Source organism: Branchiostoma belcheri, unplaced genomic scaffold, assembly GCF_001625305.1.
Source record: "Branchiostoma belcheri isolate BF01 breed outbred unplaced genomic scaffold, Haploidv18h27 scaffold53, whole genome shotgun sequence".
Lineage (NCBI taxonomy): Eukaryota > Metazoa > Chordata > Leptocardii > Amphioxiformes > Branchiostomatidae > Branchiostoma > Branchiostoma belcheri.
In genome coordinates, this window is record NW_017804165.1 from 2,080,384 (window position 1) to 2,095,695 (window position 15,312).

At 41.1% G+C, this 15,312-nt stretch overlaps 2 protein-coding genes across 4 annotated transcripts in view; one reads left to right on the forward strand and one right to left on the reverse strand.

The window, feature by feature from the left end:
- The window catches only part of LOC109480896 (activator of basal transcription 1-like), a 6,521-nt gene extending 1,392 nt beyond the window's left edge, over window positions 1–5,129 (reverse strand). Inside the window, exons 1-2 of one of the 2 annotated variants that reach the window (XM_019783232.1) lie at window positions 4,802–5,129; window positions 3,921–4,070 (exon numbers count right to left, since the gene is read on the reverse strand). In XM_019783232.1, the coding sequence (XP_019638791.1) occupies window positions 3,921–4,070; window positions 4,802–4,859 (208 nt within the window). In that variant the 5' untranslated portion in view covers window positions 4,860–5,129. Of the gene's footprint in view, window positions 1–3,920; window positions 4,086–4,801 lie in introns of both variants that reach the window. The other variant, XM_019783231.1, reaches the window with a different exon arrangement.
- Window positions 5,130–5,771: 642 nt separating this feature from the next.
- On the forward strand, window positions 5,772–11,338 carry LOC109480922 (tubulin-specific chaperone cofactor E-like protein). Of its 2 annotated transcripts, none has more exons than XM_019783292.1 (4): window positions 5,772–6,233; window positions 7,722–7,880; window positions 8,373–8,650; window positions 8,874–11,338. In XM_019783292.1, exons 2-4 carry the CDS (start codon window positions 7,748–7,750, stop codon window positions 9,837–9,839), a joined length of 1,377 nt encoding a protein of 458 aa, XP_019638851.1. In that variant the 5' UTR covers window positions 5,772–6,233; window positions 7,722–7,747; the 3' UTR covers window positions 9,840–11,338. The 2 variants fall into 2 exon arrangements, with proteins under 2 accessions (XP_019638851.1, XP_019638853.1); XM_019783294.1 differs by having other exon boundaries at window positions 5,775–5,889.
- Window positions 11,339–15,312: the final 3,974 nt, after the last annotated feature.

The following is a 15,312-nucleotide window of genomic DNA, read 5'->3' on the forward strand; positions in this document are numbered from 1 at the left end:
TAAATTTCCATTTTCAAAACTCTTGAATTATAACTGTTGATAAAGAACAATTTCTCATCATTCATATATGACCCAAAACACCATCTTTAATTCATCATGTCAAAAATTGTGAATGTCCCGCATTATATGACGTTAGATCCTGCTTTGTACTATACAAAATAGCATGTACAGAGCACACTCTAATCTGACCCTTCTCAGCAATGTTGGCAGTATTTCAACAGTGGAGATAAGAACAGTGATACTTTCATAAACTATGTGAGAAAAATGTGGCAGACGTCCCAACAGTTCTTAAGGATTAAGACAATGTTCTGTAGGTGTAACATCTGTTGTAGTGATAAGACTTTCTAGTCTTAGCACATTCCACTTACTAATGAAACTTTTATTCAACAAAATCAGAGAAATACATGTTACTAATTACATCTGTATGCACACGATCAAAATCCTACCACTATTAAACAATAAAACAATGTAACATTATAAGCAATTAACATTGATAATTAGCCTCTACCAGCCTTTAAAGGCAGTTAGAAAGAGTAGAAATTGGATATACAAAATGCGAGGGGAATACAGTTTGCCGCTCTGAAGCCTGGTAGAGGCTAATTGACAATGTTAATGAGTTCTTGACACACAGAAAATGAGTCAGCACCTTTATCGGTAGTCTTTATAACTAGACATTAAAGCTGGTGTGTTTAGCCGAAGGGCGTTTATACCGACTATACCTATAACGTTACAGATACAGAGACATCACCAAAGGAGTGATTCACATTGTTTGTTTGACGCCTCTTCTAGGAGTGGCAATGTTTGTATGGAAACTGGAATGCTGCTTTGTATTTCATACCACTGAGGTCAATTACATGCACTTCATGCTGTGCCTTTATACCCAAAATAGTAGTTACCAACTTTGACTCACTCATCACCATTCATTTATAGCACTGCAACAGTTGCAACACTTCAAAAATATATGTAAATGAATATCCCTCACCTTAATGCATCAGAATGGAAGTCATTATAAAATAGTGGTGTATTTACAAACATTGAAGATCGTGTCAGACTTTTTCAAAGGCATCTTGAAAGATATGACTGGTATGGCTGGACCAATTGCCATGTGGAGATAAAACCCAACAGCAACAGGCTAAACTTATCAAAGTTTGAGGTCACTGCTACAAACAAACGTGTTTACAAAATCAAATGTAAACAATAACAATATTCAGTTACAGGGCGTAAAATGAACCAATTTCAGAGAGTACTTTCCCTTAGGATTTCAGACATACCAGAAGAATGCGATTTGTGAACCCAAGTGACAAAATTGGCCGTGCCTAATCATCACAAAACGTTGGGCTGGCCGTACCTGCCGGGCTGACAGATCCGCCTGTGTCTCCGCTGGATCATCACAGGAAGCACAACATGCACTAATGAGTAAATCCTAACAAAGAACAAGTCTCTTTGATAAGCTTCAATCTTACTCATCATGGATTCATCCCTCCAGGGGGGCTGATAATATCAGCCATATGCCCCACAATAGCCGCTGAGCCTACTGAGGTAAAAACAATCGCTGGATGTCAACAATACACGGATTTATTCACACATGACGTACCTATAACACATGTGATATATTGTGGACAATTCCACCCTCAATTAGCTCAGGCATCATATGGGGAATAATTAGTGGAACAATGGCATAAATCGTGCCTACTCCTACTCACACCTGTGCAGCCACCAACTCACCACAGGACCGGGGACAATCAACCTCCACAGGTAACTCTGCTGAGGAGAACTGTCAAATTTTTTAAACAGGGAGAATGATTAGTTATCTGATTATCAAATAACCCCTCAGGGTACAGCATTGATAATAATCTATTGCTGAAGGATTCATAGCTCCAGTGTAGGGTGGGAGATGGAGCAGAAAAATGGTTTGTCAGTTCATACAGTAAAACCCTTTAATAGGGGGGGGGGTTTAGGTGGTTGTTCATAAACCTCTTCAAACATGTAGAAATACATCTAAACCTGATCAGGGATACAAAGTCAGTGTTATTACAATGTTATCATGTTTAAAAGGGTGAAATTCAATTTCTTAGTTTGTAGTGGGGCAGGCATTGTGGCAAAACATGCCATGTACATGGTGTTTTAGTGCACTGTGACTGACTGTAATACATGTATATGCAGTATTTCCCTGCATTAAATGTGCTAACAATAACACATTGAAGTCATGACATATAGAATTCACATTAATCGTAAAAGGGAGCTTTGATACAACTTTATTAGCTCTTTATGAATCTTGTACAGGAAAAAAATTAAACACACAATTCCTGTCATTGATTCTTCAACTTTTTCTGATAAAGATTGTCTCATGGTGCTCATCAAGTCAGACAGGATGGACAAACAAAGGCCTCAATTGATATCATACATCTGTTTTGTTGGAGGGAAGGTGAGTTAACAACACCTGGACAAAAGACATAAAATCCCCGAACATCCCGCGAACCAGGAGGGGTCAGAGTGACATCGCCATCCGGACCTGTGGAACAGTGCCCTGCTTGTTCCCGGGGTCGTTGATCCCAGGAAACAATATGGAAGCTGCTGTAATCCATCATAATACCCGCTCAGGTGGGCTCAGCAGGTAGCTACTGTCAGGGTGAACTGTGACTCACTCTCAAGTATTCAACTTGCTTCTGTCCATACTGACTTCTGATAAATGGTTGTTTCCTACAAATACTGCCACAGGGCTTGAAATACTGGGTGCATGTGCACACTTTTGGATACCAAAATAGGTTTAATATTGTATTTGCATATGTAAGGTACCATGCTGAATCAGGTCAGTGTTCCTGAGGGCACTATAAACTTGAAACTTGTCATTTATACAATAAGACACAGAATGAGGCACAAAATTCCCTGTCATCCCATCACTATTTGGAATTACAAATTCTAGATTCTGTCCTGTTTTTTTTTTTTTTTTTAGATTTTCGTATGACACAGCTAGTTCTGAGAACTGTTACAGCTTTCGTATTCCATTATTCCTCACCACGTCTTCTTGCGTACTGAGACATTATTTGGTTTGGCCGTGAGTCATTTCTTTATGTAGCAATATTACCTCATGAATAGATTCGACTTTAAAAAAAATTCTATAGGGGCTAAAGGCCAGCAAAGTTTGAGACCCGGATATTTAACTTACAAGTCCCTTTTACTGGAGATTATAATAGAAGGTACTTAGAACATTTCATTGAACCACAACAAAGAATGGTCTGCACATGTTAAGTTCCTGAAATGCCTATTCAACCAGAAAGACTAACTGTACTCTAATTACAAGGATCTGGGTCTTTTTTTGCCAGCTATTTTCAGACGTGCTGTGGAGAAGAGAAGCATGTGACAAAAGCGCCACTGCACACTAGTGACAGGAAAAGGAACTGCAACAAAAATGCACTCATCCCAAGCCACAATACAGATACTCGTCTTTGTAGTAATTGATGAAATATAAAATACATGTAGTACAATTTTAATTTAATGAAATACCATGAAAATTTGATGAGGTCTTCAATGGTAAAAATCTGTGTACCTGGTACACTGTATGATTGAAGATACAGTACTGTTACTAGTGTTAGTGTAGTGCAAAGAAGTGGTAGCCAGACAGACATGACATGTGCAATATAATATCTTTCACATACAAATCGTGTATGAATACTATGATAAGAACATCTTTGTCTACCTCCTGTTGTTGTTAAACAAATACATGTGTATCTATTATCATATATAGGTGACTAGGTGCATTGAAAGTATAGCCTGGGTGCCAACCTCCGTAGTTTCCGCCCCCTCCCTTATGTAGCTGGGCCCAGCGGGGAGCGGGCGGAAAATACGGAGGATAGCACTAGGGCTATTTAAAGCACACACACATAGTGACATAATCATGTATCCAGTAGTGCTATCCTTACCTCCAGGCTGCAGGAAGGTCCGTCCCACCTCCCCGTACTGACTGAACATGTGACGCAGGTTTTTAGGGTTCATCTTTTGCGGCAGGTGGCTCAGGTACACCACACCTGGTTCTGATGCCAGCGCTGCTGCCATCACCGAGTCGTCTTCGTCTGAAATATGAGGGCCTGCATGGGGGGCAGTGATTATGAATTATGCAAAATTTTCGCTGCCAATTATGAATTACGCTAAAGCCTCAGAGCTGATTACGTCTTTACGCTTTGCAGTTAATGTTCTATTACGAATTACGTTGATTTTTGGGGAGTCTGCCTACGGATTTTGAAGACTAAAATGGCCTGATTACGCCTTACAAAAAAGGCAATGCAGTCCCCCCAAATGTCAAAAGTCATGCATGCAGCCTGATGTGTATGTAGCATGATAGCAGAGCTTTTTAAACTCTGGAAACTCTTGGAAATTGGTGATCATTTTTAATCAAAGGATTTGGTTCCAAAAGGATTTCATCAATTCAGTATCAACATTCACAGATTCAAGCATCTGGGTTGACGAATTAAATACCATATTAAAGTGACACACAGATTTAGACCCCTCAGTCTAAAATGAATGAATAAGCCTAATCCTAAAAAGTATGACTTTGACTGCCTTCTGAAACATCCTTTTTTTCAAAGGATGTTTTGCCATCTTTTATTTTCTTAACACATATCTTTACAATTAATTTGCCTTGATCATTTACCTAGCCAACTTTTCCGCATAAAACTGACAAAGTTATGTTTTCAAGCTTGTCTAGCTACATCCGCCAAACCGGAAGTGGGGAGGGGGGCAAAGTAACTTCACATGCAGCATCACACTCTGATCTTCATACCTACCTGTACTACTCATGACCTACCTTTGTTTTGTTCAGTCTCCACATCACTGGAGCATGAGGCTTCCCTCTCTGCAGACATGACGAGATAAGTGTGCCCAAAATATGAACTTTTCGATGACCAGAACGGTCGATCGGAGCAAGTACGAGCAAGTACCAACAGTTCACTTCGAGTCAGGTCGCTACCTCCGGTCTATTTTGGCCCTCGAGCTGGTATCTGATAAGGACACTAAACCATAATCGATAAAGACCGCAGTCACTGGCGATAGGCTTGTGAAAATTACATCAAAACAACTCGATATGCAGAAATTATTCTTTCCACGTGCAAGAAACAATTCTGAACCTCAGTCAACCAGACTATACCATTACAAATTTAAGGGGGAAATTTTGCTGAAAACAATTTGATCAGGTGAACATATCACCTTTTTCACCTTCATGCACAACAATTGAAATAATTTTGTCTATTAATTTATTGTCGGTGGTAATAATTACTTCATTTTTAGTGTAAGACATCATATCACTATATATAGACCAAGAAGGTTAAATATTCTAAACCCTCTGCTTCAATCTTGTTAGAGGAACCCTAGTATTTTTCAGCGGTGTCGTTACGACCTCTAGCGGAAGTGTTGTCAAACGCAGCCTGAAAATCCTTTGTTTTTTGCACAATACGGTATTCTTCGTGGTTTTATGCCAAATATTCAATGTGCTTCCCACATAGATGCACGTGAAAGTGTATTCATTTGGTTTTGGCAAGTTAACATGGTCTCACAAACGATTTCTGACACCACAAATATAGACACCCTATGCCTATTTTGAGACAACCTTCTAGGCTACCCTAAAGCAAAGGGGTGACATATGATATAAGCATACTAATAACTCATACTGAACAATTTGTTTTACACATTTCAAGATAAAATCATTAGTATTTTAAAATATATGTAATATTGATTTAATTATGGATATATATCTACTGACTTTGTACAGAAATCATTTCTAAAGATACTACTCGACCCCCACCAATTGTGGTCTATTCCGCCGGCTGGGACCTGGAAAAACAACAACACCGTGACGGAAAACAGACGGCTTCGAGCCAGAGGTCGCGTCAAATTCAGGTTTGCTTCGCTGTGGTCTGAATTTCCCATTCCTAGAAAAACGTCTTCACGTTACAGCCGTTGTTGTCAAGGGGCTGGAGGAAGCTAACGCTGACGTAAAAACAGCTGTGAGCCATTGAGAAAAAATTATCTGCCAGCTGGGTGGAGGGGCCAAAGTTGAAGGGTCCTTGACCTGTAGTACGACTCGAACGTTAGAGTTTGAAATCAGCCTTAATTTTAGTGGGTGAGTCACAGCCTAGATTTTTGTTTGTCTGCAATTTGAAGAAGCAACTGCGAGCTATCCTCTCTGGAGTCATCTATGGAGAAGTGCATCTGAGTCGGGTGCTTTGATAGAAATTCTAAAGGTAGGTTGTAAGAGTTTCCTGATTTTGATTTGAAGTGGTTGCACCGACCTTAATTTTTGCTGGTAACGTTTAAGTTAATTAGTCTCAAATGTGGAGACCTGTTGGTCGAGTACATCTACCAATGCTTCAGTACATTCGATGCGTTAAAAATCCACCATTAAATACGTGGTATCGTATAAATCAAACATTTGTTCTTACATTGAAGTGTGAAATATGACACCAGTTGCATTGTTTGATACAACTTGTTAGTTAGTACAAGATCTCACATATGATAGCATAAATTTGGTTATCTAACTACACAATAAAATGGTATTTTCCACATTTAGACTTATGAAATTCAATTTGAAATTCAAACGTTGCACAGTTGTGTCATGCTTTTCATACACAAAATATTCAAAATCTATCAATAAAATGTCAAAACAAAGATCAAAAACAAAATTGTTTCAAAACAAGTCTGTTTGAATGGTGTAGTTTCAAGTTCTGCTCTCCCATGTTGGTATAGATGTTGTGACAAGGACGTGTGCAAGGAGCTATAAAGACTGTTGCTACCTTTGACGCCACCTGGATCAATACTAATGTAGTTTCACAGTCAGGGTCATTTATAACATGCAATTGTCTAGTGGGCTGAACCATCGTATGCCTGGATAGGAAGGTCGTGGCTTTAAATCTGGGCTGACAGAAATTAATTTTACCAAGGAGCTTTCGTCCTTGATTTTACAAAAATGTGTTCAGTCAAAATTTACTCTGACATATTTATTTTTAATACAAATGATATGGAAAATACGGGTTGGACTGTTGGAGCAAACAAAAATGACATCACCTGCTGATATGGAATGACGTCCTGCTGGGGTCATTCATATGAAGCAAAATACAATTGTGTATGCCATCATATGTCTGGTGTGTTATTGCAAAGGAGAGCTCCACCAGTTATACAGATACAGATGTCATTGTACACAGCTAGATTAATCACTTCTACAAACATAGGCTAATGCACCATTCAATGTCTCAATTGTTTGCAATGAATGTCTCAATAATATTATATACAGTCATTTTTGTCAGTCTATTGTGCAATCAAGTTAAAATGCAAAAGTTCAGGCGGAAGGACTACAGGTGTGCTTGCAAATAAGTCTCTCCCATTTACCTATTTTAATTTTTTTAAAGATGTTTAAAGTTCAAATTTGGATCCAACACAATAAAAGTTATCTCATCTAGAGCTTTTTTTAAAGATGTTAATCTTTGGATGTGTAAGCAACAGCAACATCTCAAAGTCAAACGACTCAAAGACCGCCCCTTCTGTACTACAATGTAGTAGATCTGTTCTGAAGTTCCACCTGTGTTCATGAACCGTTCACTGAAAATTTCAACAGCCTGCAGCGTGTTTGTGAATGTGTACCCTACTGTGTCATCCTTTCGTCTGGAGGTCAATCCGCACTTGTTCATGTCAATTCTGATTACTGAGGCTGACAATCCCGTGCCTTCTGTCTGCAGGTGTTAGAGTTACCTGAGTGAGAAGAATGGTTGAGGAGAAGCCTGCGTTATCCCTGCCCCAGGCCCTGTGGCAGAAGTACTCAACTCTAGACGATGAGCTACCCTTGAGTTCAAGCAAAATCTTCATAGCTGGCAACGCGCCTGGCAAGGATGCCTCAGGTAAGAACAGCGCTTGGCCGTTAAAGACACGCCCTGTGTACAGTTGTCTTTTGTTCTTTGCCATGATTAAAAGGTGTCCTTAGGCCATTTCAGTTTGAGAGGGTGGCTTTTGTATTTGTTTAGAAACAAAAATTCTCAGAATGTAAAATTGTTCAAATGTATATCAAACTAGAGTTCGTAGAACACATGCTTTCGTCAAGTGTGGATGTGTTCATATCCTTTCGACTTTTTATTATATCCAAGTCGGCCTTGGTGCACCATTTTTCAACTTGAACTAAATTTTAACAACAGCCTCCCACATGCCATATCCTTCTGACGAAAGCAACTAGACCTAAGCAAGAAACTTCTTTGATCATGTTAGTAAATGTACATTTTACTGCTTATCTTCAACTGGTAACTTCTTCCTTTTTTTACCATTTAACATGATTTGTTAGTGCACTCTTCCCCTCATTGTCTCTTCCATCCCAACAAAACTTCTCTGTATGTTTTTAGGGACTCTGCGTCTGCCTCCAGTCCTGGCTGTGCACAACTTCGGCATCACCTGTGGCGGGGAGGAGGGGGAAGTGTCCCGCCTGTGCAGCCAGGTCACGGAGCTGGACATCACGCAGAACTGCATCAGCCAATGGCAGGAGGTCTTCAAGATCATGCAGCAGATCCCGCAGCTGACGTTCCTGAACCTGTGTAACAACCCGCTGTGCTGTGACATCCCGGCTGGGCTGGCCGTCCCCTCCTGTCCACAGCTCAGACACCTGGTACTCAACAGTACTCAGGTAAACTGCTGTCACATAGGATCTATAGTATCTTCACTGTCATCTGACTGTAGTAGTAAAACATGCATTATAGAATGGCTTTTTAAACTATATTTGTGAAAATGATCTTTGGACCATCCAATAGCAGTAATACACTTCATTAGACTTTTGTTAAACTTACATTTTTTCAATTATAAGGGCAGTTTCATATGGGAGATTTGATGTGTTTGCATTGTTTTTCCAGGTTCCATGGAAGGCATTGTACAACATTCTGGAGCATACACCAAATGTGGAGGAGCTCCATCTAAGTCTGAACAACTACTCTAGTGTAGAACAGCATCCACAGTCATTCCCTAATGTTAAGGTCCTCCATTTTAATGGGAATAACGTACAGAGCTGGGCTGAAGTCTGCAAGCTGGGTCAGACCTTCCCCAGTCTGGTAAGTCTGGTCATGCACGAGGCTCCGCTCAAGGACATAGAGGCACCCGTGGAGCAGCTCCAACAGGCTTTCCTGTGCCTGCAGAAGCTGAACATCTCCAACACAGGGGTGGGGTCCTGGGAGAGTCTGGAGAAGTTCAACAGCCTGCAGCAACTGAAGGATGTCCGGATGCTGGGGGTACCACTTTTTGACGACATCGTGGATGAGAAGCTTAGAAGACAGATGGTTATAGCCAGGATGCCGCGTGTTGTTCGCCTGAACGGAAGCTCTGTGAGTGAAGAGGAGAGAGAAGACGCAGAACGAGCTTTCATCCGACACTTTCTGGACAGTGAGGAGAAGCCGGAGAGGTACCACACCCTGGTCGGCATCCACGGAGTCCTGGAGCCTCTGGTTGAGATTGACTTGTCCCCGCAGACCACCGCTCACGTCAAGGTCACGTTTGAAGAACACGTGAAGGTCATGGACCTGAACGTGGAGCAAACTCTGAAGGAGTTCAAGAGAAGCCTGAAGGACTGGACCGGGCTGCCTCCCAGCAAGCTCCGCGTGATTCACGTGGACACAGAGATCAACTACGACGGGCATATCTGTCATCACGAGGAACTGAGATATGCGGACAAAAACTTGTACGCCTACAATATCAAGGATGGGGATGAGATCTTGATATGGCCCAGGCCTCCCTCCCTACCATCATCGCCGTCTAAGAAGAACCCACCAAAGTCTGCCTCAGGCCCTGACGACAAGTTCCAGGCCAAGAAAGAGCTGCAGATGTGAGAGGGCAGTGTCCTGTGCAATGTAGGGTCTCTTGGAGACCTTGTGAAGTCCCGGCTGGGTTCTTAAAACTTAAAGAAGTTAAACTTTTTCTTTTAACTTAGAGGACTGATGCTGTTTTTCCAGTGCAGTTGCCTAGATCATAAGGTTGAGTCAATAGGGCGTACTTACAATTTACTGTCAACCAATATTCTGTGCTCTCAGGGATGTATGTCATCCTTTTATATGTGCTAGCCAACCAATGGGTAGGAAGCTTTGTGCAAACAGTTTTGTGAGAAAGACGTCTGCAGAAAAGGGTATTCCAGCAAACCAAGCACAACTACGCACAAACCTTTGCCATGCCTTGACTACATACATAAACATTACAATCAACGATGTGCATTGTACAATGTCCATTTCTATCACAACTGTGGTCCCAGTCTACAAGATAGGTCTTCATCTGCACAGTAATGTTACCTGACTAAGAGTGAACTATAGAAGGTCTAAATAACCAAATTTTCATCTCTTCTGAGTGGTGTGACAAGTTTTGTCAAGTTTGGTAAAGTCATGTGTCTAACAAAGTTGTTTTTCTTTTACATTCTAAAAAAGAGCTGATTCTTTAATCATAGATACAGATTATAGAAATTATGGTAGTAATGTAAAGTATGAGTGCAGAATGCTGCCTATGATGATGACATGGATTTTACTGAGACCATTATTGTACTGTCAGACTAAGGTATTAGATGCCATTTATCTAAGGATGTCTTTCAATCATAACATTTACAGTGTATTCGAAATGTAAATGAACGGTCAAATGTATCTTGCATGTATGTAAACATTGCAATGGTGTAAAGATGATTAGATGTTTTATCATTCTTTGTGTAAATGTATGCAAATGCATGTAAATCTGCAATATGTCCTAGATGCGTGGATACTATGTTTTCTGAGCTCTTGTTCTGACAGTTTAAATACTGTGCCATGTAAGGTTCAAAAGACAAACAGGACATGTCATTGGTAATACAAATGTATGCTCAAATGACATAGGGGTTTTCTGTGAAACAGTAATGGTGAATTGTACAATAGTCTCGGTGCTTATTCTACTGTACTGTCACCAAGGATTGAACACTGTATTAGACATTCACCCAAAAGAGTTTTACTAGAAGGTGACAAGGTCATCTGTAATATGTACAGAGAAATGAAACAAGCTTCATTGTAATACGTGGTGATTTCAAAGGTTTTGTTGTTTCATAAAGTTGTAAAAGATGTTTTCAACAAGAATGTGCTTAGCCAGTTTCATATCATTATTGTCCGATTCTCCCCAATACACGTTATTTGACATTCTGTTGATGCCTCATTAGTCATTGCAAAAAGCAAAATTTGACATGGATAATAGAAAGTCTGATATGTCATAACGACATTGGATACTTATTTTTTACATTTGAACAAAACTGTCCCTGGTACAGAACACCATCCACGCACAGGGCAAACAGTCCTGTCCTTGGTGCTGAACACCATCCATCCACACAATGACCATACCACTAGCTATAGTGCTGAATACTATCCACACAGGCAAGTAGACCTGTCCCTAGTGTCAAACACCATCCACAAACAGGCAAACACGCCTGTCCCTTTTGCGTGCTGGACACCACAGAAGCAAGCACATCTGTCCTTGGTGCTGAACACCATCCACACGCAGACACCACAGAGAGAAAGAGAGAGTGCGATAGAATGCACTTCCAAAATCACTTCTTGTGATGGTGAAATGCAGAGCACTTCTTGTTAACTTTCTAAAGAAATGGTTGACGACGTAGATCATCTCAAAACTAATCACAATGAAACGGCCGTTGTATCTTTTGCACAAAATTGTCTTATATACGCGAGGATGTGGTAACAGAAGAGTACATGTAACTCACACACAAGTTCAAACCAGTTGACTGACAGATGCTGGACGTGACAGTAAATGCTGTAGACTAAACAATCGCTCTGTAGGGTTGTTATCGGTTTGGTGGAAAATTACGGGACTATGGCCATGGAAACGTGTATAACCATTTCCTGCTGTCGAGACTTTTTGGTATTCAGTTGCAACAGGTTCAGGATCAGATGCCAATATTATCATCACCATATTTGATGGTAGAGGAAATATGGAACTATCGTAAATGTATTTAGATTTCGCACACGTCTTGAAAATGTGTGGCGTTATTGTATATTTATGGCCCATCCCTGTTACAACGCAGCGTTTATCTGAGTGGGTGAGATGGAACAGATAATGTTCAGGCAAATTGTCATATTGAATAACGTTATATATAAAAAGAATGCACCGACTCATCAACTATGATGACTAGATGTTCGTTTGTCACAATGTATTTCTTACCTCCAACACCTCTAAGTCAGAAGCGCCATGGTTTTACTATCTTAGCTCAAACTTTACACTAATCCTCATATAACCTTGTTTGGACCATTCCTTCTTTCTGTACACAGAAAACGAGATTCCGGGGTTGTTTAAAGCCTTTTTAATGATTTGATTTGATGGATTCAAATATGCAGATGCTAGCGTTGGTACTAAATGACTGTTACTCCGTTGGCGTTCACGTTGCTATGTAGCCGCGGCGACTGTTGCAGGGCTACTCTTGCTTGCAGTCTTTTACATTAGCCCTAACAACAAAGTGTTCCGGCACGGTAAAACGCATGTTTGTTCATTTGGCCCAATGCACCGCTCCGCGACTGTTGTTAGGGCTAATGTAAAAGACTGCAAGCAAGAGTAGCCCTGCAACAGTCGCCGCGGCTAGTTGCTATTCATCTACATCTATATAACCAACTATAAAGGGATAATGGTATCATCAACGATGCATACAGTCCATATAATCCACTGTTACGAGAAGTTGACATGGAAACAGCAAAAATAGCTACATGGATCAATGACCTCAACTTTAGCATTAGCGATGTCATAAAAACAGTCATTTGAACCGGATTGTGCTGACAAGTGCACTGCCTGTGTGCCTGGGCGTGTAGTCGGCATTTCACGACTATTACTCATTCAGTACTAAATGGATGAACTTCCTTTTATTGCAGTTGACATATTTTTAAGTAACAGTTGTGCTGTCATCGGTAAACATGTGATGATCAGAGAACGCCGGGTGTAGCCAACACAAGTTCAAAGTCATCGTGGACGAGTTGTTGAGACATCCCCTGTTTATTCTCCGGTCAATGTCGCGCTGTTTCTCCTCCTTGTTTTCGGCCTTGCCAAGGTCGCCGTTCTTCCTGGATTAGCAGAAGATCAGTCCGTGTTTCCTGTCCGGTGAGCGGTGATGACTCGGGACAAGTGCGCCCAGACAGACCGACGACGTCCCCGGTATTATAAATCAGATAAAGACACCAAACCCGTCCAACCTCTCACGCAGATAGAAAATAAAATACGACTGACATGTCTTTAATGGTGTTTTAGGCCCATAGTTCATTTAACGTTTGGGTTTATTAGGCACGTCTGGTTGTTATCACCAAGAGATGATTCCCCCTAAAATACTGGACGCACATACCGCGATATCATGTTGTCGTCAACACAAGGGCGTATGCGTAATACGAGACACAAGCCTTCGTGAGAAAAGAGCCCATCTTGCCATACTGTCTGTCACTTGGCATAATTAACAACCGCCAACCCTCGGCCAGCATACCTCAGACCGAGCCCTACCACCAGTTTAAAGTGTTTGCTGACCATGCACAGAATGACTGGAATGCTCGGTTTATGGCTTACGTACTTGTCCGTTGTTTGCGGGTTGATTTTTGTTTACGTTTTAAATCGTTATGAAAGCAAACCCATTGGGTGGTTGATGTAAATAAAAAGGAATAAATAGACGGGCAATGTTCCAAACGTGCAGCCTATGGGATCATAACTGCCGTGCCTATCAGGTGTCCGACGATCTATTTATCACTGTCAGCGTCTGACGACTAATTTCAGGACGCGGATAGAGATAAATCATAAGGTCGTTTGGAGCCTGGTGTGTGCGCTAACTGCCGCAGAGCGTCCTGAGCTACATACAGCAGCCATGGTGATCTACAGCACCGACCGCCCATGGAACTACGACTGCAGCTTCGTGGGCGGCACCGGCCGGAGGAAGCACTTCCGCCAGCAGGTGTACATGGTGTTCCCGCCGACCTACTCCTCCGGGCACCACGGATCGGCTGCCTACTTCACCACGCCTACCGCCGCCGTCCGCCTCAAGCTCAACAGGTCCCCGACCGCCCGCAGGAGGTAAGGTGTGACGATGGCAATGACATCGCCCTGATGTTGTGGAGTTAATCCAGCTTGACATAATCCTTCTTCGAGTCATAAACAAGCCGACGAAGGTGGTTGAACACAAATCATGCTAAATCGTTATTCATACCAGCCACAGCTGAAGAAACGGTAACATTTGGTAACCTTTGTGCGGCTTTGATGTAACTAGCTGGGTCTGACGCTCAGTCCGACGCCTAAAATCTTTCAGATCTTTACACCAGAAGTGCTGTTCATGAAGTGGTATATATATTATAAATTATGGTATATTTATTAAGGAAGACACATTCCGGTAAATCGTAGGCGGTTCATTGAAGTATATATAGAAAATTTAGCCTAGAGATTTGACTCCAAATATCACTCATCTATTTGCCTCTGTAATTTCATATAGTTGTAATACTCGTAGCTGCCTACTAGTAGTTAGTTACAAACATTTCTCTTGATGTGTTGGAAATACTGGACGTTACATTTTCGAAAGATTTAGAAAAATGTTCTGAACGACTGCTGTCTAAATTTCCCTAATTATATTCTATTTGCTAACAGTGTAATTGATTGGTGTCTACCCGTTAGAACCTTATAGCCTGGTGTGGCTGTATTTTGGAAGGCTTCGCAAAAGGAAATAGAATACCAAAACTTTGTCCTTGTCCTTTTGAGACGATTTTTGACGAGGACACAGTGCGAACCATCGTTCATCGTTTGACGTATAACATGCCATATTTGGTCATCGTCGATGCGTCATAGTGATACGTCATTTTGACATCTCGGATAAAAGAAATAAACAGCATCGGTCAAACAAATAAATAAACCAGCTTGTTTTCAATCTGTAACAAGTACTTAATACATTGTACTTGAGATATGACTTAACCCAAAAACGTTATAGGCTAAAGAATGTTTAAATCAGGGTAGTTACACTTTGTTGGAACATGAGACTTCATTTGGCCTTCTGCAATATAAGGGCCATATAATTAGACCTATCGCCTATGCCTATCCTGTAAATTCGGTATTTGCTACATGACGTGTTTCATTTCACTTAGCTCGTTAAAAATGTTGCCACTTTCTGTTCATCGCTTAATATTGTATATATAGCATCAACAACTTACTGCTGTCAAGATACCTAATATCAAATTTCGTAACAAGAGCTCATGCGAAAACTCTATAACCATTCTACAACACGTAACACATTCAGTTCCAGACGTCTCATACTTGTACAAATAGCCTGTCATCGAGTGT

What these genes read in the sequence shown, in the direction of transcription:
- LOC109480922 (XM_019783292.1), top strand. Translation starts at nt 7,748, where the DNA reads ATGGTTGAGGAGAAGCCTGCGTTATCCCTGCCCCAGGCCCTGTGGCAG. An exon ending in GCCTGGCAAGGATGCCTCAG is followed by an intron (nt 7,881 to 8,372) that starts GTAAGAACAGCG and finishes GTATGTTTTTAG; the next exon opens with GGACTCTGCGTCTGCCTCCA. An exon ending in TGGTACTCAACAGTACTCAG is followed by an intron (nt 8,651 to 8,873) that starts GTAAACTGCTGT and finishes TTGTTTTTCCAG; the next exon opens with GTTCCATGGAAGGCATTGTA.